Source organism: Sminthopsis crassicaudata, chromosome 3, assembly GCF_048593235.1.
Source record: "Sminthopsis crassicaudata isolate SCR6 chromosome 3, ASM4859323v1, whole genome shotgun sequence".
Lineage (NCBI taxonomy): Eukaryota > Metazoa > Chordata > Mammalia > Dasyuromorphia > Dasyuridae > Sminthopsis > Sminthopsis crassicaudata.
Window position 1 is genome coordinate 169,910,999 of NC_133619.1, and position 26,893 is coordinate 169,937,891.

General features: G+C 36.2%; 1 protein-coding gene across 8 annotated transcripts in view; it reads left to right on the top strand.

Moving 5' to 3' along the window:
• The window catches only part of ARHGEF7 (Rho guanine nucleotide exchange factor 7), a 329,493-nt gene that overhangs the window by 178,034 nt on the left and 124,566 nt on the right, over positions 1-26,893 (top strand). For all 8 annotated transcript variants that reach the window (XM_074299550.1, XM_074299548.1, XM_074299551.1 and 5 more), the window contains 2 exons: positions 26,060-26,154; positions 26,431-26,526. In XM_074299550.1, coding sequence (XP_074155651.1) covers positions 26,060-26,154; positions 26,431-26,526 — 191 coding nt within the window. The remainder of the gene's footprint in view (positions 1-26,059; positions 26,155-26,430; positions 26,527-26,893) is intronic.

A 26,893-nucleotide genomic window follows, 5' to 3' on the forward strand; every position in this document is an offset into this window, starting at 1 on the left:
TAGACATTAAGGATTGTTTCTATTCTATTCCTCTAGATAAGGAGGATATGAAAAGATTTGCTTTTTCAGTGCCTAGTGTTAATTTGGCTGAGCCTTATAAAAGATATGAATGGACAGTTTTGCCACAGGGAATGAAAAACAGCCCTACTATGTGCCAAATGTATGTTGCAGCTGCTCTTGCTCCAGTAAGAAAAGCCTTTCCAAAAGTAATATTGTTACATTATATGGATGATATTTTGGGATGTGCACCTGAGGAACAAATGTTAGAGGCATGTCTACAAAGGACCATGGAAACATTAAAGTACTACAAACTGCATATAGCTACAGAAAAAATTCAAAGACATGCTCCTTTTCAATATTTAGGATATGAAGTATATCCTAAGACACTCACAGTACAAAAGCTTTCTTTAAGAACAGAGAAGTTGAACACCTTAAATGACTTTCAAAAATTAATAGGAGATATCCAATGGATGCGTCCAGTGTTAGGCTTAACTACCAATCAACTACAACCTCTCTATGACATTTTAAGGGGAGACAGTGCTTTAAATTCACCACGCCAGCTTACAAAAGAAGCACAAAAGGCTTTGAGAGAAGTTGAACTGGCTTTATCCAATGTGGTTGAAAGAGTCACTCAAAAACCCTTGGAAATATCAGTTTTTGCTACAAAAGAGGCACCCACAGCAGTCCTTCATCAAGGAGACAGAGTGATTGAGTGGGTGAACCTCCCAGCACAACCAGAACAAAGCCTTACACCTTACCCAGTGCTTGTGGCTAGGATTTTATTAAAGGCTATTAAGAGAGTAACACAATTATCTGGGATAAGTCCTGAAAAAATATACACATTCTATACTAACGCACAGATTAATGTATGCTGTGAGAACATCCCAGAATGGCAAATTTTATTGGCCACCGCTCCAAATTTTGCACATGGATCTCCATTAAAGATTACCCGGCTACTACATAATTGGCGATGGATTTTTGAAGAAAAGGTTTCTAAGGTTCCTCTTAAAGGACCAACAATCTTTACAGATGCCTCCAAAGAAAATATTTGTGCCATATACTCTCATGATTTAACCATAAAGAGAGTAATCAGGACTCCTTTTCAATCCACTCAACAGAATGAATTATTTGCTATCATGCTAGCTCTCACTTATTACCCAGGAGACGTAAATATAATTACTGATTCAGCCTATTCAGTAGGTGTAGTACAAAGAATTGCCACAGCCCAAATAAAATTTGCAGCCTCCAATATTTATCAGCTCTTTAAGGAACTTCAAGAGCAAGTGAGAAAACATCCAGGCAAGATTTATATCTTGCATGTCCACTCACATAGTGGACTTCCAGGTCCCATTTTTGATGGAAATTCAAAGGCAGATAGCCTTCTAACCATGTTAGCCAGTAGTCCTTTATTTCAGGAAGCACAAGAATCTCATTCTAAATATCATCAGGCTGCTCGAGCTTTACGTTTACAATTTGGAATCACAAGAGAGGAAGCTAGGAGCATAGTAAGAAGCTGTACAGCTTGTCTTCCTTTCCATGCTCCTACACTCCCTCCAGGGAAGAATCCTCGTGGTTTGAGACCCAATGAAATCTGGCAAATGGATGTGACCCATTATAAATCTTTTGGTCGTCTATCTTTTATTCATGTCGTGGTAGACACCTTTTCAGGATTCACATTTGCAATGCCAGCAGCAAAAGAGACAGCCCGAGTGGTCACTGAATTCCTTATACAAGCTTTTGCAATTATGGGTGTGCCACAAGCAATAAAAACAGACAATGGACCTGCATATACGTCCAAACATTTTACACACTTTTGTGCACAGTATAAGATTTTACATACCACGGGCATACCCTTTAATCCTCAAGGGCAGGCAATAGTAGAGAGAAGAAACAGAGATATTAAGACACTCCTCCAAAAACAAAAGAAAGGGGGAGCCACAGGTAGCCCTAGGGAACTTCTAAATTTAGTTCTCTATACCATTAATTTTCTAATTTTTGACAAAGATGCGCTGGCTCCAGCAGACAGGTTTTATAACCCACCAGAAGGGCAGTGTCCAGTGAGAGCATCTCCACTGTCCTTAGATAATCGCCAGGTGATGTGGAGAGATCCAGAAAGTGGTGAATGGAAGGGACCAGATAGGTTAACTGCCTGGGGGAGAGGGTTTGCTTGTATTTCTTCAGCAGGAGAAGGAATCAGATGGGTGCCAACAAGTCATATTCGCCTTGTCCATCAGAGAGAGACAGAAAAAGAGAAAGACCTCAAAATAAAGGAGAAGATCTAAGAAACATCTGACACTGAAAGAGCATGGATAATAAGAAGACTGTTAAAGAACTTAAAAACCAGCAGGAATCATTGGACTTCCTCACACAAGATGAGAATAATGGACAATGGACTTATGGACATTTATAAATTTTCAATTTATGATTATGATTATGTTATATACTTCTAGCATGTGTTATGTTACTATGTTACTATGTGCTTATGTAATTTATGTAATTATCTGTAATACTTCCCATATTGATGGATTTATGTTTCAAGGTCATGACTGTCCTATGTTCTAAATCAAAAGAAAGGGGGAGATGTTGGGATTACTAGGTGAGAACTGAGGTTGTCTGGATGGTGACAAGGTGAGAATTCAGGTTTTCTGGACAATTACAAGGTGAGAACTCAGGTTGACTTGATAGAGGGGGCAAGCTCATTGGCTGGGGTGGTTCTTCCCAGAAGCCCTTGCATTATCCCACGCCCATTCTCTGGGAGGATAAAAAGAGACAGCACTGGGCGCAGAGAGCAGATCGGCCTGAAGAAGGATAAGAGTTGGAGGAGATTCAGAGCCAGGATTCAAGAGAAAGACTCTGCATTGCATCAGGCTTGACGGGGCTCTCTGCAGGAAGGGAAGTCACTTCTAAGGACAAGAGTTAACAGCAACTGCCTGGAGACAACGGTTCACTACAGGAAGAAGAATCTGTCTGAAAGATTTGAGTAGACACAGCAGATCTCTTCCCAGAGAGCGATCTGGCAGCTTCTGGAGACGACAGCTCACTGCAATTGGCGCCCAACGTGGGGCAAGGACTTTTGCTTATCCTGACAAGAGGAGCTAGGCCAGACCTTTGCAATAAAGAAGCAGAATTTGAAGCCTCAGATCTGCAAAGTTTTTTTTCCAGGTAGGCTCCTTGGGCCAAGGTCTGAGAGTTTCTATCTCTCAAACAGTGGGTGACATTGCAGGAAAAACGGAGACCAGAGCCTATCCTCTTTCATTTCACTTGTCCTAGCTATGGTAGCTCCATTGGATTCTTACAAAGGAGTAGAAGCTCTGACCAGTGACTTATACTGGTACCATTTCTGAGGTCTGCCTCTCTTAGGGCAGAGATCTGATCTTCATCAACCCAAGCCCTCCAAAGTAGTGTCTCTCTTGTGAGGTTTTCCTAATACTCAGTCCAACTTCCTGTTACCTCATACTGCCTCTCATTAGTCTGTAAAATTAGATAGCTATGTTTTCCTTAGTGTTCTGTCTTTGTCTCTCTCCTTCTTCCCCCTTCTCCCCTCTCTCTACCTTTCTCCCTCCAATTAAACTTTAAACATTTTGTATAACTTCTTCAGCTCTGAGGCATAATCAATGACCCTTTAGTCTTCTTTAGACTTTTTGCAATAGATGATTATGTAGACAGTAATGTTTTGCACAATAAATGCTGTTTTCAAGGATATACCTAAATCTTTCAGTCATTAAGGAAGCACTAATTTTGGAATAATTTTAGGCTTGAAATAAGAGAACCTGAAATCTAAGAACCCCTTGACTCTGCTATTTAAAAATCGGTGTGATCATTAGGGAAAGAACTTGACCTCTGAGTCTCATTTGCCTTGTCTGGTAAAATGAGGGATTAAATGTAGATATGCTTTTTAAGGAGTTTGACAGAAAAAGAGAGGAGAGATGTGGGACAGTTGCTTGAAGGGAGGGTTTGTGAAATATTCCAACCCTGTTTCTTGGAGAGGAGACTTGGATAAATATATATATATATCTGTGAAAGCAATAAGGAAGGAAACCAGTTGCTAGGGACTGGTTAAAGGTGAAAGGCGAAGAAAAGGAAAGGAAAGGAATAAAAGAGAGAGAGAGAGAGAGAGAGAGAGAGAGAGAGAGAGAGAGAGAGAGAGAGAGAGAGAGAGAGAGAGAGAGAGAGAGAGAGAGAGAGAAAATAATATTGAGGTTGTCATCTGCCGAGAAGATCAGAAATTAGATCAAGTGCAAATGGTAGAGGGTTTGGTCTTAGCAAGGAGAAAAGCTGCATTTTCATCCATGATTGAGGGAAAGGAGGAGTTATATCAAGAAGCATTTATTTAACATCTGCTCTATGCCAGGCATTATGCTAAATATTAATGGGACATATAATATATATTTATACAAAGTTGTTTGCCAGTCACTGTGCACTCACAAGGGACACAAAAATAAATAAATAAATAAATAAATAAATAAAATAAAAAATAAAAAAATCCCTGGCTTTGCTGACCTGTATTTTTAAGGGGCGAAGACTTTATATAAAATAAAGCTGAAAGGTATTGAGAAGGAAAAGAGTATCTGGGAGCATAATAATGACAGTGGAGTCAAACCAAGCAATGTAACCAGTGGGAAATGAAGAGCTGGTTGGTCTTCAGAGCCCTCTTTAAATGGAAGTGTGGGGAGGGTTTTTTTGTGCTGCATTTGGCATTAAAGGAGATCAGTAAAAGCTTCTTATAGAAGGTGGTTTTCAGGGGAGACTTGAAGGAAGCTGTGAAGCCATTAATGGAAAATATCAGGGTATCTGGGGAGTAGGAGAAAACTCATGGGGAATGGCCTCAGGTTTTTGGGGAAGGTAAGAGGTAAGGTCCTAGGCTAAGAGGGAGAGAAGAGAGTGGGACACGTGAAAAGGGAAGAGAAGATTTTGAATTGGTTCTGTGGAGAGTGAGATAGGATCAAGTTATAAGGAATAAAAGGATAGCCTCCTTTTCAACTAGGAGACATGGTACTCCAAAGGGCTGTCATGGAAACTTTTAGCAATAGCTCCCAGATAATTTTCCTGTTGTTTAGTCATTCAATAAATATTTGTTAAGTGCCAATCACTGTGTTAGACTTCGCAAAAAATTCTTGCCTTCAAGGAGCTTTCATTCTATTGCTGCTTGAGTTGTGCTACAAAGTGAGAAAGCAGTATTCCTGTGGATAACTTGGCCTTTGGGCTGTCTGCTTTAATGTTGGTGGAACAGAGTTTCAGCCAAATGGAACTGGCCCCCCAGTTTGTGGATGGCTAGAGACAAACAGAGCATGCTGGGGACTAGAGAGTCAGGGATCAAACAGAGGTTTAGTTTCAAAATGAGGGAAAACAGCTTGCAAGCAAATACCTGTGTGCTCTGTGCCCCTTCCCCTCTAGGAAACAGGTTGGGGAGAGGGCAGAAGTGGACTCACTTTATTTTAGGCAAATCTCAGTACTTGTACCTTTGGCTACATGTGAGCTGTAGTCCTCACAGTTAGGGAGGGGTAATAGCAACAATGAGACAAGTTTCATTCTTAACAGGACTTCATGATTGAGTCATGGTTCCTTGTCTGAGCTTGTCAGGTCTTCTGAACTCGGAGAACACCTGGTGCTAGTCAAAGCAATATTGTAATTATGTGATTTTACCAGAGGCTGAGATCATCTAGCGCAGTGGTCCTCAAACTTTTAAAATAGAGGGCCAGTTCCCTGTCCCTCAGACTGTTGGAGGGCCGGACTATAGTAAAAACAAAAAACTCACTCTCTGTCTCCACCCCTTAGGCCATTTGCCATAACCTGATGGGCCACATAACCATCCTCAGAGGGCCACAAGTGGCCCGCGGAACATATAGTTTGAGAACCCCTGAAATAGAGGGTGAGCTCAAAGGGATGTTGTTATGTGTGCTCAGAGCACAGCTTGCTTGTAAAGTAGGATGTCTCCTGATACCTTTATTTATCTATCTATTCATTCATTCATTCATTCATTCATTCATGCATGCATGCATGCATGCATGCATGCATGCTGAGGCAGTTGGGGTTAAATGGCTTTTCCAGGGTCACCCAGTGTGGAGTATTAAGTGTCATATTAAGAGGTCATATTTGAACTCAGATCCTTCTGACTTCCTACCTGTGTCTATCTACTTCACTGTCTAGCTGCTTCATGTCTTAATAAGGCAGGAGGGACAACTTAGCATATTATGGAATTCAGAGCTGGAAGGGACTTGGAACCTACTTGGATCAGCTTTCACTTTACCCTTCTTACCCTTTCCTCATGCTGTTATCTTCTATCTTTCCTCCCTTTCTCAAACAAAATTCTTGAAAAGGTCATCACACTACTTCCACTTCCTTTCCCCTTACTGACTCCTTAACCTCTTGCAGTTAGACTTCTGACCTCACTCCTTAACTGAAACTACCCACTTAAGAATTCTCAGCAATCTCCTGACTGCGAGGTCTTTTCTGAGTCTAAATCTCTCTTGACCAATCTGCTGCTTTGGACATGGTTGGCCATTCTTTGCTTCCTGTGTGAGCATATTATATGTATGTTATATACCTCATTCTTCCCCCACACTTGTTTTCCTTCATTTAATTTAGTGCCTAGAACATAATACTTAATCAATACTTTGTTTGGATTGGGGGGAATGAGTGGAATGAAAGACCCTGTGATGTTGCTAGCCTGCTCCTCAACTGTTCAAGATAAAAGATCTTGAAAGATTGTGGATTGGAGAAGAAAGGGATGATATATGTATTTACAAATACAGGTAGAATAAGTATATACATAATAAATACAAAGTAGTTAGAAGAAAGTAAGTGTAATATTTAGGATTAGGCAAAACTTTGTATAGAAGATAATATGCCTGAACTTTTTCATTCATTTCACACTTGATGACATACGAATGGTAGTATTCATATTATCATTCACATATCTGAATTCTTCATAGTTATTATTCCTTATGGAATTCCTACATTACATGACACCACAGCTTATTGAGACATGTCCTAGTCATGACTGTATTTGATTTCAAGTTCTTTGCAGCTTGTAAGTTCTTCCTACACAAAATATTGCTGTGGGATATTTCTTTTGTATCTTAGTCTCCTTAGGTTGGAGGATGAGAGAGGATAATTATATACCTGGCTTTGAAAAATTTGTGATGAATACATAAAACTCCTAAGAAATATCCTAATCTTGATAGTTCCCTAAGTAGCTAGCTCTTCAAGAAATCCTGGAAAGCACCTGAATTTGGAGTCTAAAGCCATTTATTCCTCTTTTGCCTCTCTTGTTTATTGGTTACTTTTGTGACCTTTGGCAAAACACTTGATCTTTCTGGGACTCTGTTTTCTCAGCCTTAAGTTACCTCCAAGCTTTTTTGACTACATGATCTTTAAGATATCTTCCTGTTTAAATGCCTTTGATTGTTTTTATACATGGTGTAACTTGTTGTTTGTTCTCAAGGAGCTTATGTATATGGTTCTAGTGACAAGATATATACAAATGACAATTTAAATAATAATAAAATATTTAAGGAGCAGTTCAAGAAAGTAGTATGAGATGCACATGATATATCAATTGAATTATACAGATGGTAATTGCTGTGTAGAGATCCAAAGTGGGAATTAATTATCTATTCCCCAGAGTTTAAATAAATGGAATCTCAATTAAAGATGTGGTACCTCATAGTTAGGGATCATCTACTTGAATCTTCCCATTTTACAGATGAGGAAAATGAAGCTCAAGAAAGGGCAAGTGGTTAGGCCAAATTAGTTTGTGGTATAACCATGTCTGAGATCCAGATCTTCTTTATCTTTTTGTTTGTTCTGAATCAGAACAAATCACTATACCATGCTTCAATTCATACCTCTTCTTCCAGCTCTGAGTAGTTAAGAACTGTTGTTTGACATTTTAATACCTTGGTTTTAAATGGTACTTAGAAAATAAAAAGATCTTCCCACAATTTGAGGTAGATTTCTTTATTAGCATTACTTATATCAAAATCTCTTTTCTGGTGATATCAGATAATGATAATAGTAATGGACACCATGATGTAGTAGATACTTAGCCTTAGAGTCAGGAAGTCCTGCTTCAGATATCTAAAAAATTACAGTGTAACTTAAGGCAAGTTGTTGGCCTTTCAGTAATCCCAGCAACTAAGATTACAAATTGTACTATTTGTTTTGGTAGAGAGAGTTTATGTATTTGCAGTTTCCCACCCTGATGAAATCACAATTGTAAACCATGTATGGTGAGAGAGAGAGAGAGACAGAGAGACTGAATGTGTGTGTGTGTGTGTGTGCGCATGCGTACATATGTATATGTTTTCTTTCTGTTCTCTTTGTCCCCAAGTCTGTTTCAACAGTTGTAATTGACAGTGATGAAGTTAACCTTTTAATAGCTAATTATGTAGGGGGAATAAGAGGATTTATTTATTGGATGGCATTGTGACAGAACTCTATGTCAAGTGCAAGACTTATAATTTAAAAAAAAAAAATCCAGGAGAAGTACATATTGTATCAACTTATACCTAGAAATGGATATCAATATCTTGAAATTTGAAATTTCTCATTGAAAGTCATTACTTGTAGCTGGAAGCCCCAAGCTTACTGGTGGGGTTAGGTTATTCCCACCTCTGTTATACCATTATTATCTTAGCCTTTGTACTTGTTTCTTTGGTTTCTGAGTTAGAATATGATTGAATATAAAATTAAAAAAATTTTTTTTTAAATTTTACCTTCCTTGGAAGAAAAGGGACAAGTAAAACAAAGCAGGCCCTCCCTCCCTTCCTCTTGAGGGAAAAAAAAATATAAAAGAGCACTTTTGCATAATTGCCCCTGGGGAGTAGTCCCATTTTTCTCTTCTTCTGCATTTTAACACCACAGATTTCCTGTTTTCTGAGACCCCATAATCTCAATGTCTGCAGATATCCCCCAAATCCACTCTTAAAATTTTTAAAAAGATTAAATCTTCTTCCTGTGTTTGAATGGACCTGACAAAAGCATAAACTTTGAGGATTTCAATGTCTATTTGTTTTTAGTTTCTTTTAGTTTTTTTGGTGTTTAGAGATGAAGTAGGGCCTACAAAATATTTCTTTTACATTGTAAATTGTACATTGCACAGCCTCATCTATTGAGTAAATAATTGGTGTGGTACTTTAGAAAAAAGTCATTTCAGCAAGTTTTGTTTTATAATTTGTCCAAGGTACTAGATAATGCAGGATTAATCAAGAAAGTGGAGAATTTGCCTTATAGTAGGAAGAAACAAATGTTGGTTTCTCTAGAAATGACAAGTCATGTAATCTCTTTTGCCTTTGACTTGTTTGCAAAATGAGGATAATACTGGACCTTCTTGAAGGACAAAAACGTGTGATCTCTTTTGAGGTCTCTTCTATTTATAAGATCATGATTATAAATTATATGACATAATTCCTAGTCCTCAGAGAACTGGTTTGCACACTTCACAAGTAAAAACACAAGGCAGTGGTGCCAAAGATATAGAACAGACTTTAAGACTCCAAAAAGGAGTGAGAGATGATATGGCGTAGAATTGCTTCATAGAATCAGTAGAATTGTGACCTGGGACTTGATGGATAAGCAGATCTGGCTAAGCAAACTGGGGAGGAACTTTCCATAAGGGAAGAACTATGTGAGCAAAAATGTGGCATTAAAAATAAACATATAAGATGCCAGGAAAAGATAATGATAAATGTTGGAGGGGGATGTGGAAAAACTGGCACATTAACTATTGTTGGTGGAGTTGTGAAATGATCCAATCATTCTGAAGAACAATATGGAATTATGCCTAAAGGGTCATTAAACTGTGTATGTCCTTTGGTCCAGCAGTAACTCTACTGGGCCTGTATCCCCAAAAAGGAAAAGGATCTACATGTGCAAAAATGTTTATAGCAGCTCTCTTTGTGGTGGCAAAGAAATGGAAATTGAATAGATACCCATCAATTGGGGAATGGCTGAATGGACTTTGATATATGAATGTAATGGAATATTGTTCTTTAAGAAATAATGGGCAGTGTGATTTCAGAAAAGCTTGAAAAGACTTACATGAACTGATGTTGAGTAAGGGGGGAGAACCAAGAACATTGTACATAGCAAACAAGATTGTGTCACAATAAATGCTGATCAACTTGGCTTTTCAACAATGAGGAAATTCAAGGCAGTTCCATTAGACATGGGATGGAAAGTGCCACTCGCATCCAATGAGAGAACTATGGAGACTGAATATGGTCATAGTATAATATTTTCACCTTTTGTTGTTATTGTTTAATTTTTTTTCTTTCTCATGTTTCCTCCTTGTAATCTGATTTTTCTTGCATAGTATGATAAATGTGGAAATATATTTAAAAGGATTACCCATATTTAATCTTCAAAAAAGAAAATAAAGTATTGGGGTAACAAAAAAATTGGCCTCGATGTAGTGGTGGGTACATGTTAGCAAGTGTTGAAATTTAAAAATAGTCTTCCGGCAAAGATGGCGGAGAGGAGGCAGACAGTTGCTTGAGCTCCGCATTTTCTCTCAGAACTTACTTCATGACAAGCCTCAGAGTTAATGCCTGACCGAGAAAGAAATCCACAAATAATCACCAAGAGAAGACATCCTTGAAATTCGCCAGAAAAGGTCTGTGTTTGCTCGGGGGAGGAGACGAACAGACTGGGCGCAGACTGAGGGCAGGCAAGCCAGAGCGAGACAGACAGCTCACACAGCTCAGACTGGAGGGGGAGGGGTACAATCTTTGCAATTTCTTCGAAAAGGCTTTTACCCCACTGTGGATACTTCGTCTTGGCAGCAAGCCAGGATCAGTGGAGAGGGTGTAAACACCAGAGGTAAAGATTAAAACCCCAGAAAGCCAGCTTCTCTCAGACCAGCCACCCCCACCCCCACCTGGACTGACTCAGCGCTTTCTCAGAGCCTCAGAGCGCAGACTCAGCAAAGCCATCGCTGTCCTGTTAGTGCCTCTCTGCTGCACTCCCCCCCAGTCTGTAGAGGAAGCCCATTAATACCATCCAGCCCCATCCCCCCCAAAACAGACCAATTATTTCTCTGTTCAATTTGTTTTCTTCGATTCCCGCTCTGACAAAATGAACAAAAAATTCAAAAGGGCTCTAACCATTGACCGCTTCTGTATATAGAGAGAGCAGACTTCAAACACTGAGGAGATTAAAAACAGAATGTTCCCAGAGGAATCCCCTAAGGGGGATATGAGCTGCTTCTCAATACAAAAGAATCTCATAGAGGAAATCAAAAAGGCTCTCACAAGAGAGCTGGAAGAGAAATGGGAAGCTTGGCAAGAGAGCCTGGAGAAGTCATTCCATGCATTTAAAGACAGAGTAGATAAAGAAATCAAATTATTGAGAAACAAGATTAGTGAGCTGGAAAAGGTAAACAACTCCAAGGAAAACAGGATTAGTGAGCTGGAAAAAGAAAACAGCTCTCTAAAAAATAAAATGGATAAAATGGAAAAAAATTCAATTGGACAATTACAAAAAGAAATTTAAAAAGTGAGTGAAGAAAATACACCATTGAAAATTAGACTGGAACAAGTAGAAATGAATAACTCAAGGAGAAACCAAGAGGTAGTCAAGCAAAACCAGAGAAATGAAACAATTGAAAAGAATGTCAAGTACCTTATTAGAAAGACAACAGACCTGGAAAAAAGATTAAGGAGAGACAATTTGAGAATAATCGGACTCCCTGAAAAATGGGAGGAAAAAAAGAGCTTGGACACTATTTTCGAGGAAATTATCAGAGAGAACTGCCCAGATGTTCTGGAAACAGAGAGTAAAATAGACATTGAAAAAATTCATCGATTACCTACTGAAAGGGACCCTAAAATCAAAACGTCAAGAGATATAGTAGCCAAGTTCAAGGACCATCAGACAAAGGATAAAATACTAGAAGCTGCTAGAAAAAAGCAATTCAGATATGGAGGAGCCACAATAAGAATAACCCAGGATCTAGCAGCATCCACATTAAAAGAACGAAGGGCCTAGAATATGATATTCCGAAAGGCTAAGGAACTTGGTATTCAGACAAGAATAACTTATCCAGCAAAAATGAGCATCGTTTTCCAGGGTAGAAGATGGGCATTTAATGAAATAAATTAATTCCATCTAGTCTTGATGAAAAAACCAGACCTACATAAAAGGTTTGATCTTCAAATACAGAAATCAAGAGATTTCTAAAAAGGTAAAGAGAAATCTTGAGAACTATACTTCTGTTATAAAAATATGTAAAGAAAATATGTATAATTTGTCCTGGAAACTAGAAGTGGAAAGGAAATTATATCATAAAAAAGTGTAAAGTGATGGTACTACATCTCATAAAGAGGCAAAGGTAACCTATTATATCTGAGAGAAAGAAAGAAGGGAGATGAACATAGTGTGTATCAATAGACATATTCGATTTATGGTGAAACTTCTTCCACTTCATTGAAAAGTGAGAGGGAATGAGTAAGCTAAGGGGAAGGGAATACAGAAATTGTGAGGAAAAGGGATAAAATAAGGGAAGTGACTTTAAGGTGGGGGAGGGATCCTAAAAAGGGAGGGCTGTGAAAAGGAAGTGGTGTTCACAAGTTTAATACTGGGTAGAGGGATAAGAGGGAAAGGAGAAAAGCATAAGCAGGGGTTAACATGATGACAAGCAATATAGAATTAGTCATTCTAACCATAAATGTGAATGGGGTAAACTCCCTCATAAAGAGGAAGCAGTTAGCAGACTGGATTAAAAGTCAGAATCCTACTATATGTTGTTTACAGGAAGCACACCTGAAACAGGGTGATACATTCAAACTGAAAGTAAAAGGGTGGAGCAGAATCTACTAAGCTTTAGGTGAAGCCAAAAAAGCTGGAGTAGCCATCCTCATCTCAGATCAAGCAAAAACAAAAATTGATCTACTTAAAAGAGATAAGGAAGGGCATTATATCTTGTTAAAGGGTAGCATAGATACCAAGTGGTGCAGCATCTAAATTCTTAAAAGAGAAATTAAGAGAGCTGCAAGAAGAAATAGATAGCAATACTATAATAGTGGGAAATCTCAACCTTGCACTCTCAGAATTAGATAAATCAAACCACAAAATAAATAAGAAAGAAATCAAAGAGGTAAATAGAATACTAGAAAAGTTTGATATGATAGATCTTTGGCGAAAGCTAAATGGAGACAGAAAGGAGTATACGTTCTTCTCAGCAGTTCATGGAACCTATACAAAAATTGACCATATACTAGGACATAAAAACCTCAAAATCAAATGCAGTAAGGCAGAAATAGTAAATGCATCCTTTTCAGACCACAATGCAATTAAAATTACATTTAATAAACATCCAGGTGAAAATAGACCAAAAAATAATTGGAAACTAAATAATCTTATACTAAAGAATGATTGGGTAAAACAGCAAATCATAGACATAATTAATAACTTCACCCAAGAAAATGACAATAATGAGACGTTATACCAAAATGTGTGGGATACAGCCAAAGCAGTAATAAGGGAAAGCTTTATATCTCTACAAGCCTACTTGCATAAAATAGAGAAAGAGAGGCCAATGAATTGGACTTACAACTAAAATTGCTAGAAAAGGAACAAATTAAAAACCCCCAGACAAACACAAAACTTGAAATTCTAAAATTAAAAGGTGAGATTAATAAAATTGAAAGTAAAAAAAGTATTGAATTAATTAATAAAACTAAGAGTTGGTTCTATGAAAAAACCAACAAAATAGACAAACCCTTAGTAAACCTGATTAAAAAAAGGAAAGATAAAAAGCAAATTGTTAGTCTTGAAAATGAAAAGGGAGAACTTACCACTAATGAAGAGGAAATTAGAACAATAGTTAGGAGCTACTTTGCTCAACTTTATGCCAGTAAATTCGATAACTTAAATGAAATGGAAGAATACCTTCAAAAATATAGCTTGCCCAGATTAACAGAGGAAGAAGTAAGTAGTCTAAATAGTTACATCTCAGAAAAAGAAATAGAACAAGCTATTAACCAGCTCCCAAAGAAAAAATCCCCAGGACCAGATGGATTTACATGTGAATTCTACCAAACATTTAAAGAACAATTAGCCCCAATGCTATATAAACTATTTCAAAAAATAGGGATTGAAGGAGTACACAGTACATGACACAGACATGGTACTGATACCTAAACCAGGTAGATCGAAAACTGAGAAAGAAAATTATAGACCAATCTCCCTAATGAATATTGATGCGAAAATCTTAAATAAGATATTAGCAAAAAGACTTTAGAAAATCATCCCCAGGACAATACACTATGATCAAGTAGGATTTATACAAGGAATGCAGGGCTGGTTTAATATTAGGAAAACTATTAGCATAATTGACCATATCAATAATCAAATTAACAAAAACCATATGATCATCTCAATAGATGCAGAAAAAGCATTTGATAAAATCCAACATCCATTCCTACTAAAAACGCTTGAGAGTATAGGAATAAATGGACTATTCCTTAAAATAATAACGAACATATATTTAAAACCGTCAGTAAACATCATATGTAATGGAGATAAACTAGAACCTTTCCCTGCAAGATCATGAGTGAACAAGGTTGCCCACTATCACCATTACTATTCAATATAGTACTAGAAACTCTAGCCTCAGCAATAAGAGCCGAGAAAGAGATTCAAGGAATTACAGTAGGAAATGAGGAAATCAAACTGTCACTCTTTGCAGATGATGGTATACTTATAAAACCCCAGAGATTCTAATAAAAAGCTATTAGAAATAATTCAGAATTTTAGCAAAGTTGCTGGATACAAAATAAATCCACATAAATTCTCAGCATTTTTATACATCACCAACAAAATGCAACAGCAAGAGATAAAAAGAGAAATTCCATTCCAAACAAATGTCTAGAGTATAAATATTTGGGAATACCTCTACCAAAAAAAAGTCAGGAATTATATGAAAAAATTACAAACACTTGCCACAAAAATAAAGTCAGATTTAAATAATTGGAAAGACATTCTCAGTGCTCATGGACAGGCCGAGTGAATATAATCAAGATGACAATCAATACTCCCCAAACTAATCTATTTATTTAGTGCTATACCAATCAGACTCCCAAGAAAATATTTTAATGACCTAGAAAAAATAACAACAAAATTCATATGGAAGAATAAAAGGTCGAGAATTTCAAGGGAAGTAATGAAAAAAAAATTAAATGAAGGTGGTCTAGCTGTACCTGATCTAGAACTGTATTATAAAGCAACAGTCACCAAAACCATTTGGTATTGGCTAAGAAATAGACTAGTTGATCAGTGGAATAGGTTAGATTCACAGGGCAAGATAGTGAATAAAAATAGCAATCTAGTGTTTGACAAACCCAAAGATCCCAAATTTTGGGATAAGAATTCATTATTTGACAAAACTGTTGGGAAAACTGGAAATTAGTATGGCAGAAACTAGGCATGGACCTACACTTAACACCACATACTAAGATAAGATCAAAGTAGGTCCATGATTTAGGCATAAACAATGAGATCATAAATAAATTAGAGCAACATAGGATGGTTTACCTCTCAGACTTGTGGAGGAGGAAGGAGTTTGTGTCCAAGGGAGAACTAGAGACCATTACTGATCACAATATAGAAAATTTTGATTACATCAAACTAAAAAGTTTCTGCACAAGCAAAACTAATGCAAACAAGATTAGAAGGGAAGTAATAAATTGGGAAAACATTTTTACAATTAAAGGTTCTGATAAAGGCCTCATCTCCAAAATATACAGAGAATTGACTTTAATTTATAAGAAATCAAGCCATTCTCCAATTGATGAATGGTCAAAGGATATGAACAGACAATTTTCAGATGATGAAATTGAAACTATTTCCACTCATATGAAAGAGTGTTCCAAATCACTGTTGATCAGAGAAATGCAAATTAAGACAACTCTGAGATACCACTACACACCTGTCAGATTGGCTAAGACGACAGGAACAAATAATGATGAATGTTGGAGGGGCTGTGGGAAAACTGGGACACTGATGCATTGTTGGTGGAGTTGTGACAGAATCCAACCATTCTGGAGAGCAATCTGGACTTATGCCCAAAAAGTTATCAAAATTTGCATACCCTTTGACCCAGCAGTGCTACTCCTGGGCTTATATCCCAAGAAAATACTAAAGAAGGGAAAGGGACCTGTATGTGCCAAAATGTTTGTGGCAGCCCTTTTCATAGTGGCTAGAAACTGGAAAATGAATGGATGCCCATCAATTGGAGAATGGTTGGTTAAATTATGGTATATGAATGTTATGGAATATTATTGTTCTATAAGAAATGACCAACAGGAGGAATACAGAGAGGCTTGGAGAGAATTACATCAACTGATGCTAAGTGAAATGAGCAGAGTTTCTCTTATAGAGTTCTATAAGAAATAAGGGGCAGCTAGGTGGCACAGTGGATAGGGCACCAACCCTGTTGTCCGGAGGACCTGAGTTTAAACACTGCAGCAAACACTTGACACTTATTATCTGTATGATCCTGGGCAAATTGCTTAACCTAAATTGCCTTGCAAAAAACCAAACCAAAACAAAAAAAAACCCAAAAAACTAAAAACAATGCGCAGTATTATTTCAGAAAGAATTACATGAACTGAAGTTGAACAAAGTGAACAGAGCCACACAGTACCAGCAACAATTTGCAATGATAAACTTTAATAGACATAACTCTTCTCATCAATACAACAAAATGAGAAAATTCCAAAAAACTCATGAAAAAGGACTATGGAGCCTGAATGCATATCAAAGCACACTATTTTCACTTTTTTGCTCTTGTTTTTTCTTTCTTGTGGTTTTTTTTTTTTTTTCTTTTGCTCTTCTTTCACATGACAAATGTGGAAATTATGTTTAATATGATTGTACATATATAACCTATATCAGATTTTTTGCCATCTTGGAGAGGGGGAGAAGAGGGAAGAAGATAAAAATGGAAACCGAAATATTATTTCTTATAGAACAATAATATTCCATTACATTCATACACCACACTTGTTTAGCCATTCTCCAAATGATGGGTATTCCTTGAGTCGTCAATATTCTGCTACCTTGAAAAGGGCTGCTATACATATTTTTGCATATGTAGGTCCTTTTCCTTTTCTTGTGATCTCTTTGGGATACATTCCCAGTAGTGCTGGGTCAAAGGGTATGCACAGTTTGACCACTTTTTGAGCATAGTTCCAAATTGCTCTCCAGAATGTTTGGATGTATTCATAATTCCATCAACAATGTATCAGTGTCCCTGTTTTCCCACATCCCCTACAACATTACGCATTATCTTTTCTTGTCATTCTAGCCAATCTGAAAGGTGTGTAGTGGTATCTCAGAGTTGTTTTAATTTGCATTTCTCTGATTAATAATGACTTGGAGCATCTTTTCATATAGTTTCAATTTCTTCATCTGAGAATTGTCTGTTCATATCCTTTGACCATTTATCAATTAGAGAATGGCTTGATTTCTTATAAATTAGTCAATTTTCTATATATTTTGGAAATGAGGTCTTTATCAGAACCTTTGACTGTAAAAATGTTTTCGCAGTTTATTGCTTCCCTTCTAATCTTCTCTGCATTAGCTTTGTTTGTACAAAAACTTTTCAATTTGATATAATCAAAATTTTCTATATTGTGATCAATAATGATCTCTAGTTCTTCTTTGGAAATAAATTCCTTCTTCCTCCACAGGTCTGCGAGGTAAACTATCCTATATTCTTCTAATTTATTTATAATCTCATTCTTTATGCCTAGGTTGTGAATCCATTTTAACCTTATCTTGATGTACGATGTTAAGTGTGGGTCAATGCCTAGTTTCTGCCATACTAATTTCCAATTTTCCCAGAAGTTTTTGTCTTAGTGAGTTCTTATTCCAAAAGCTGGGGTCTTCGGGTTTGTCAAACACTAGATTATCTAAGTTATTGACTATTTTGTCCTTTGAACCTAACCTGTTCCACTGATCAGTTCTTCTATTTCTTAGCCAATACCAAATAGTTTTGGTAACCACTGCTTTATAATATAATTTTAAATCTGGTACAGCTAGGCCACCTTCATTTGATTTTTTTTTTTTATTAGTTCCCTTAAAATTCTTGACCTTTTGTTTTTTCCATATGAACTTTGCTGTTATTTTTTCTAGGTCATTAAAATAGTTTTATGGGAGTCTGATTCGTATAGCACTAAATAAATAGATTGGTTTTGGTAGTATTGTCATTTTTATTGTATTTGCTTGCCCTATCCAAGAGAATTTAATATTTTTCCAATTGGTTAGATCTGATTTTGTGTGGAAAGTGTTTTGTAGTTGTGTTCATATAATTTCTGATTTTCCTTGGGTAGTTAGATTCCCAAATATTTTATACTATCAGTAGTTACTTTAAATGGAATTTCTTTTTGTAACTCTGTTGGATTTTGTTAGTGATATATAAGAATGCTGATGACTTAAGTGGGTTAATTTTGTATCCTGCAACTTTGTAAAGGTGTGGATTATTTCTAATAGCTTTTTAGTAGAATCTCTGGGGTTCTCTTTGTACACCATCATATCATCAATAAAGAGTGATAATTTGGTTTCCTCATTACCTACTCTAATTCATTTAATCTCTTTCTCAACTCTTATTGCCAAAATTAGCATTTCTAATAACAATATTTAATAGTAATAGTGATAGTGGGCTAACTTGTATCACTCCATAGTTCTTTCTCTGGTTGTGGATGACTGTCTCAAATCTTTGGGATTGGTTTAAATCACCTCATTGTTGAAAAGAGTCAAATCTATCAAAATGGATCATCACATATTCTTGAAGTTACTGCGTGTTGTGTTCTTTTGTGTTCTTTTAGTTCTGCTCAATTTACTTAGTATCAGTTCATCTAAGTTGATTTTAATCAAAGCAGGAAAATACCTATTATCCATGGCCAGTTTCTTATATGTTGGTAATGAATATAATTTTAATTACCTAAATAGTATTTGAATTTAACCTTCTTTTTTGTATTTAACATTTTTTCCTCAATCTTTCTCAAGAATGTAAAATCATACTTCATATTTTGAAGTCTAGGTCTGGATTGTATTACTGGAAATAACAGGGAGTGATAATAAAGGTCCATTTTGGGGCTATAAACAGATTCTCTGCCAAAGTGTACCTTCTTGTACCCTTTGAAACCTGTAAGGAGTAGGGAAAACAATGATAAAGAGTCATTGGCAGTTAGATTTACTTTTTGAGCTGCCGGTTAATTTATGGAATTATTAATTGATACAATGTGACCTTGGAAAAAAAGAGACATGAAGTTCAACTATCATTGGTTTCTACCCATGGATTCATTGTGCTTTACTTATTCAGGAGTAGAATATGAATAATGTATTATCTGGGTCCTGGTGCTCTGTTTGTTATTAAGGAAACAGACTTTAGCAAATTAGGAAATTCTTCTTGGCTGAAGTGTGGCTGGCACATGTAGTTGGATATTCACCAATGATATTAAGGGGGGAATACAGTGGCAAACAATGTAGATAGTAGGAGGCAGCATGTAGAAGAGAATGGGGATAGGAAGGAATACAGAGAATCACATCATTGTAGCTCAGAATTGGGAACAGTGGTGCAGCGTGGACTTGTGACACATGGAGAAATGCATGGGGTCGTAGGAGTTAGGAGTCTCACTTTATATATATATATATATATAAGAGTATTGTGGCAAGAACAGACCGATTTCCTGCTTTGCTACTTTAAGATTAGGTTAATGAATGTATCACCCCATTTATCAGCAATAAATCACCCCAAATTTATCAGCAATATCTTAAGGTTAATTTATAATCATAATGCTTTGCTGGTCTTCTGTCCATTTTACTGCATGTCTAGAGCTTATCTAAGGTTTACAGAATGAGAGCAGTTAGTAGTCTTCAGAGGCCCTTACTTTAAAACCTAGCTGGCTTCCCCCTTATGTAGCACATAATCTTAGGATGCAGCCTTTGTTAATTTATAAAACATTTTCCAGTGGTTTTTATGGTCCCTTTATTTATGAGATGGTTTGCAATTGTTATGCTTCTTTAATTTATAGGACAGTCTATAAGTGACTTGTAAGTTCCTCTTTTTAATCTTACCTATTATTAACATTACCTTATATTAACTACTTATAAACTTAATATACTAACTAGATATGTGTGTGTATGGGTGTGCACACGTGTGCATGTATGTGTACTTTCAGTTGTACAATTGTGCTGGGCTTTTCCTTTGAGCTTCTCCTGGGACTGGACACTTATATCTTGCATGATTAATGTGCTCCCTTTTGCATTCTTTTCCTTGAAAGATGAAACATTGATCTGGCTCCTAAGTTTGAAGTCTGCTGTTAATAGATTTTAAGCAAAAGTTTTTGAGCCATCCCTTAGAGCGATTTACACTGACTGGGACTTTCTGGGAGCTTGTAAAATGTACTGTCTTGGTACCTCCTCAAAATAATAAAGACCTAAGTTTCTGTTTGGCTGCTAGATGAGTGATACTGTATAGATTAATGACGCTTTTTAGAGTTGACAATTTAGGAATTGTCTTAAGGAATTGGTTGAGCTCTCTGTGTTAGCTCTCTTGTTGTTAACTAAGTTTGGTTTTTTTTACATCTTGTTATTTAGGGAGGCTTGTACTGGATAGGCTTAGCTTTTTGTTTCATTGTTGTGGATTTTTAGCTGCTGCCATCTGATTGTATTTATTTTAGTCCTCAGTCTTATCAGTAGCATACTGTGAGTTAACTCTGGAAGTGAATCTTCAAGTGATGTGTCATTGGATCCTGCAGCATCTAGAATATCCTGAAAAGCAGAAAAGGGAGGGGGGGGGGAAGACGATTATTAAAGCACCCAGAAGTAATAATGAAGTTCGAGACAGAAATCTGCTTCTCTTGCTGAAGTCCAGAAAGTTGGTGAAAAACCAGATAATTACAAAATAGAAAACTGTAGGAAAGATTCAGCAAGTATATTATTGCCTTTTTTTTTTTCAGCTGTCTTCTCTCTATTTGGTTAAGAAAACTAGAGTAACTTGGTTATAAGTTATTATAGAATTCTATAATAATGTTTAAGGCTAGTATCTGATGACTTAAGGCTTAATTATTTCAATGAAGATAGTATATTTTTTCCTTGGGGAGAGCAGTTGGAAGGTTGTATGTACAACACATTCTTATTGGGAACCATTTAGCTTTTATGTACTATTTTTATTGTTCATTGTTTTATTGTTTTATTATTGTTATTGTTTATTGTTTTAAAAATGGTATTAAAAGCTAGTTGTGTTGTCTTTTCATTGAATATGATATAATGAAAAATTTTTGAATTTTTATTTAACTTTTTTTTTTGAGAAATTTCTGGTAGTAATATTTTAATAACTAGTTAGTATTATTCATTTAATATCTATAATTAAGAAGCTAATTCATCTTATGTATCTTTATTTTAAGATCAATAAAACTTAATATAAGTACCAATTCCCAATTGAGACATAACTCCTCTCTTTTAAGATCCCATTATGCTTAGGCAACGTTTCCACTTTGTATTTTGAAAAAAATTAAATCTAGCTCACAATTTCCCTCTGCTTAGAGAATTAACACACTGTTAAGACTGTAACTTATGTTCCCCACTTAAGAACTACTATTATAACTTGACATTTATGTGTTTTTCTCAGAAGGAAGACATTGTATTGTTGAGGGTGTAGCCCCTTTAAGATTCCTTGTCTGATCTACCTTTGGGACAAGATATTCCTAGGGGAAAAGATCTGTATCTGATACAGTTTGGGCTGTACCCAGCCCCCAATTGGTTTGGGTTTTCAGCCCCCTTTGATACAAGATCTGGTCAAAGCAGTTTGGGCTGTACCCAGCCCCCCCACCGGATCTGAGCTGGCTTGGATAAAGCCCACCAAAAATCTGGCCTTCAAGGAATTAACCTGAGCTCCGCCCATTACTTCTTCAAGCAGATAAAAAGAGCAAAGCTAGAATCACCTTGGGTTCAGAGATTTGAAAGATGCCAGCCAAGATGCTTTCATCAGAGACTCTCTGTCCCCCCCGCTTTCGGCGTATATCTTCCTCTATCTAATGCCTTTTACTAACCAGACTTTAACCTTGCTTCCAAACCAAGTAATAAACATCTTTTTACCCATCTAGGTTTTCGGCCTGTAAACTCATTTACAGGGGACTCTCGCCGCCACTAGACCTGATTTAACTTTGTATCCTTGCTCCGAATCCTAAGGGGGTTGCAGGGGAGCTCCATGTGACTCCCTGTACCCCGAATCCTGCCACTAGACCTCAGTTAATTGGGTTCATGTTACCTCATCATTTTTGAGTTCCCTATATTACCTCATCAGTATGATTTTTAGGATTAGGATCCAGACTTTCAACAAATAAATGAACAAATAAATCTTAATAGCTCCATGCATGATTCCTCCTCTTTTGCCTTTTTTCCTCTAATCTACCTTTTAGTGAGTATGTGATTCATTCACATAATAATACTGGAGTGAAGAAACTCCAAATTTTCCTTGTTAAATGGTGCAGCACTAGATATTTAACCAAGTTTGCATTTAATCATGAATGACCGAAATCACTGGAGTATCTATTCAAAGAGTATTATATTGTATATTAAATTGTATAATTTAGTATTTGTTTGTGCGCTTTTGATAGCCACATGGTATTGCTATCCTTCATATATTACTAAAGTAATGCATTTTTCTTCACATACATTTAAACATTAAAATGTCCGAGGTTTCAGAAAAGTGAATATTTTCCTATGAAATCTTTTTTGAGTGATTAGTAGAAATGTAATACTGGATAACACATAAAGATATATCATTAGAATTGTAAAGGACTTTAATGAGACATTGAGGTTCAGGGAGATAGTCATGTTTCAAAAAATAAATTTATTTTTTCCACCCTCTCCTTCCCCTCTTCTTACTTCTCACTGGAAATGGTGAGAAGAAAAAAACAAACTTCGATAACAAATATGAATAATCAAGCAAAACGGATCCAGTTTTGTCACATGCAGAAATATGTGTCATTCTGTATATTTAGTCCCTTACCTCTCTGTAGCATGCTAAACTAACTTATTCAAAATGCTATGTCATATTAATGATGGAAGTAGAACTATACTGAAGATATCTTTGACTTTTGGTTAAAGTATTCTTTCAAACACTACACTATCCTGAAGCCTAGGTTGGAATGGCTATGTGATAGATGTGTGAAGGAGATAATATGCAAGAATACTGAAAGCTTGTGAAATAATTTACCTGTCAAGCAGAGAAGTTTACTTTTTTACCTTAAAGGAAAGGTCCTCCTTGTTCCTCATTGCTTCTTGTAAGCTTTTTCTACTATGTTCAATCTCTAATCTCTCCTCTTTGGAAGTTCACTTAGTCAATATTTATCACTCATTCAATATCTACAAGATGTCCGGAACCTTCTCCATTCCTCAATAACTTTAGCAACCATGGTTCACAATCTTTCTTCTTTGCAACTCCTGTCCCGATAAGCTGGAGATTTTAATATAGATATTGATATATCCTCAAATCTCAAATCCCTTAACCTCAGTTTACTGCTTTCAAACATAACCTATACTTCCACCTGAGTATTCTGCAGATGATCATACCCATCACTCAAAAATATTCTTCTTTTACACTCATGAACTCTGAAATTTCATTTATGTGATTATAATTTGTTGTCACTTCATCTTTCTCTCTATCTTGTATATCCTGTCTCTGTTCTTTGTACTTTCTGTGATTTCTAATCACTGTCTCTCTTAGTTTTTGCATACAGTATCACCCCTGGCTACAAGCTTCTCCTTCTTTATCTTGACTGTTTGATGAACCAACTCAACTTACACTATCCTCTTTACTTAAGTCCCTTGTCTCTTTATCTTATTGCTAGTTTTCTATTTCTGAGCTTCAGTCTTGGATCACTCCCACCCAACAAAACTGGGATAAAAAAATGCATCAATCACTATAAATTTATATTCGACTGAAAAAAAATTAATTGAGTCCTCATTGAGGCAAAGTAATCCTATCACATCTCCCTAATTGATTAGCCATTCTATTTACCACATGTTTTTTTCCTTTACATTTATATCTTTCTTCAAACCTCCTAAGGCTAGCCCCCTCTTTTTTCTTTTCAGTTGAGAACCTTGCTTCTTATTTCTCTGAGAAAAATGAGGCAGAGATTTTTGCCTTGTTCTTCATTTCTGCTCAGATGTGTTCCTCCACTATCCTGTCTTTGACTCTTTCTTGTATGTGGAGCCCTTTTTGTTAAGGCAAACACTGCTACTTAAATGGTCCCATTTCATCCCCGTTATTCTAAACAGATGACCTTTCTATTATTCCAACTTTCTGGAATCTTCAATCTCTCCCTGTCTATTGGTTACCCCTAGACATCTTAAATTCAGCTTGTGAAAATGAAATTTGTTATCTTTCCTCCCAAGACTTTCCTTCTTTCTATCAAGGGTTACTATCATCCTTCCAGTGTCATCTGTAATCCCTCACTTTTCTCTATTCTGTCATCCAACCATATTTGTACAAGTTCTATCACTTGCTTTTTCATATCTTTCATCTCTTCATAATCTCTGTTTCCCCACTCTGGTCCTGCTATCATCTTAGTGGAAGCTCTTATTACTTCATACCTAGACTACTATTGTAATAATCTTTTGGTTGTTCTTCCTGCCTCAGTTTGTCCAATTTGTCATCTACCTATTCAGATGTCAGAGACCTACTCACTTCATTCTTCAATAAAGTCTAATAGTTCTTTATTATCTCCAGGGTAAAATGTAAAGCCCTCTATTTAGCTTTTAAAACCCTTCTTAACCTGGCTCATTCTCACTTTAAAGTCTTCTTATACTTCACTCTCCTCCACATAATCTATGATCTAGCCCAATGGTCCTCAGACTTTTTAAATTGGGGCCAATTCACTGCCCCTCAGACTGTTGGAGGGTCAGACTAAACAAAACAAAACAAAAACTCACACTGCCTCCGCCCCTCAGCCCATTTGCCATAACCTGGCCGGGGCTGCATAAATGTCCTCAGTGGAACGGCCACTGGCCATAGTTTGAGAACCCCTGATCTAGAGTAATACTGGCCTCCTTGATGTTCTTTGCTGAAGACCCTTCAAGTAGGGAGTCTGAAAAGAGTCTTGGCGCTTTATCTCCATTTCCCTGATTTCTTTGTTGTTTTTGTTTTTGTTTTTTTTTTTTTTTATATCCCAGCTGAAATCCCATGTTCTATAAGAAGCTTCTTCCAATCCCTTAATGCTGTTGATTTCTCTCTATTGATTATTTTCATTAGCTCTAGTTTGTTCTCTATATAACTTGTACATAATAGTTTACTCTCATTTCCTTCATTAGATCGAGCTTCTTGAGAGCAGGGATTGTTCTTTGCTTCCCCATAACTTTGCACAGTGCTGACCAAATAATAATTGCTTGATAAATGATTATTGTTCATTGACTATAACTAGAGAAAGTGCTGCTACAGATATTTTGATGTATATGTAACATTTTTGTGGAAGCTCTCCTTGTGGTATATACTTAGTAGTGGAATCTCTGGGTCAAAGGGAGTGATTGTTTTAATTACTTTACATAATTCTAAATTGCTTTTCTAAATGGCTTTACTAATTCACTGCTATTAGTATGGCCTATTAACTTTTTGTAGATTTCAAAGATAATAAATGTTTGTTGAATTGAATTGGAATGTGGTTAGAGTATTGTCTTGTAGTTGTATATCTAATTTCCACATGACTGGTTGTATTAAATATAGGAAAGAATGGTACTTGATGTATATTCTTTTTCCTCTCACTTTAGAGTTTTGTGGGTTTTTTTGGTTACTATTTGTTGTTTAATGATTTTGGCAAGATGGATTGGGATAATTTGAGTAAACATTAACTATTATTCCTCATATAGGTTTGAAAAAGTAATAGTTTCAGAGCCAAAGAACAGGGATGTAGTAATGATCTCAAGCACTTACTTCTATAAAGGTGTAAGATAAGAATTGAACAGTGGTAGTAATATTTTTCCCCAAATTGTATAATTCTTGTGCAGTGTTATCCTTTGAAAGCTAGCTAATAGTTATTCATCTTTATTGTAGGTGCTACAGAATATTTTAGAAACAGAAAATGAATATTCTAAAGAACTACAGACTATTCTTTCAACTTACCTGCGACCATTACAGTCCAGTGAAAAGTAAGTTAGATTATTAATTTTTTTTACTATTAGAAGCAATTTTTAATACTTAAATAATCTTATGCTACTTTCTGTCTCTTTACTTACTGCTGTCCTCTCTCATCTTTTATTAGAAAGTTGAAAATAAAAAAAATGGCATTGAAGAATTAAACTCTTATTACTCTTAGATTAAAGCATGCTTTAAAAATAAAAGTATTTTATGGGTTTTGGATGGGGAGGAGTCACGTTTGTAAAATTGTTTACACATTTTTACTTGTGTTTTTTTTTTGCCTCCAGGTTAAACTCAACAAATATTTTATATTTAATGGGAAATTTAGAAGAAATAAGTTCTTTCCAGCAAATGCTTGTACAGTCTTTAGAAGAATGCACCAAGTAAGTAACATACTTTAAAAATGTAAGTTTCATTTTGATCCCCATAGTATTTTGAGGAATTGTATAGTTAAGAATATTTTAGGCTTCAGATCTCTATAGATTAAAATTTATGGGAAAGCTTGGTATCAATAGAAAAGATCTGATTTCTCTCCTAATTTATAGGCAAGGGGGGCTCTTCTTCTTCTTCCCTTCCTTCTTCCCTGCCCCCCAAAAAAACAACTTTGGCTCATTGTGCTTATGCTTTCAAACTTGGGGTACTTATTAAAATGCAAAGAATAGATGTGATCACTTGATGTAAAGCATGTAGGGGATATAGACTTGTAAAAGTACTTTTAGGCTTAGAAAGTAATGTTAGATATAATCTCTT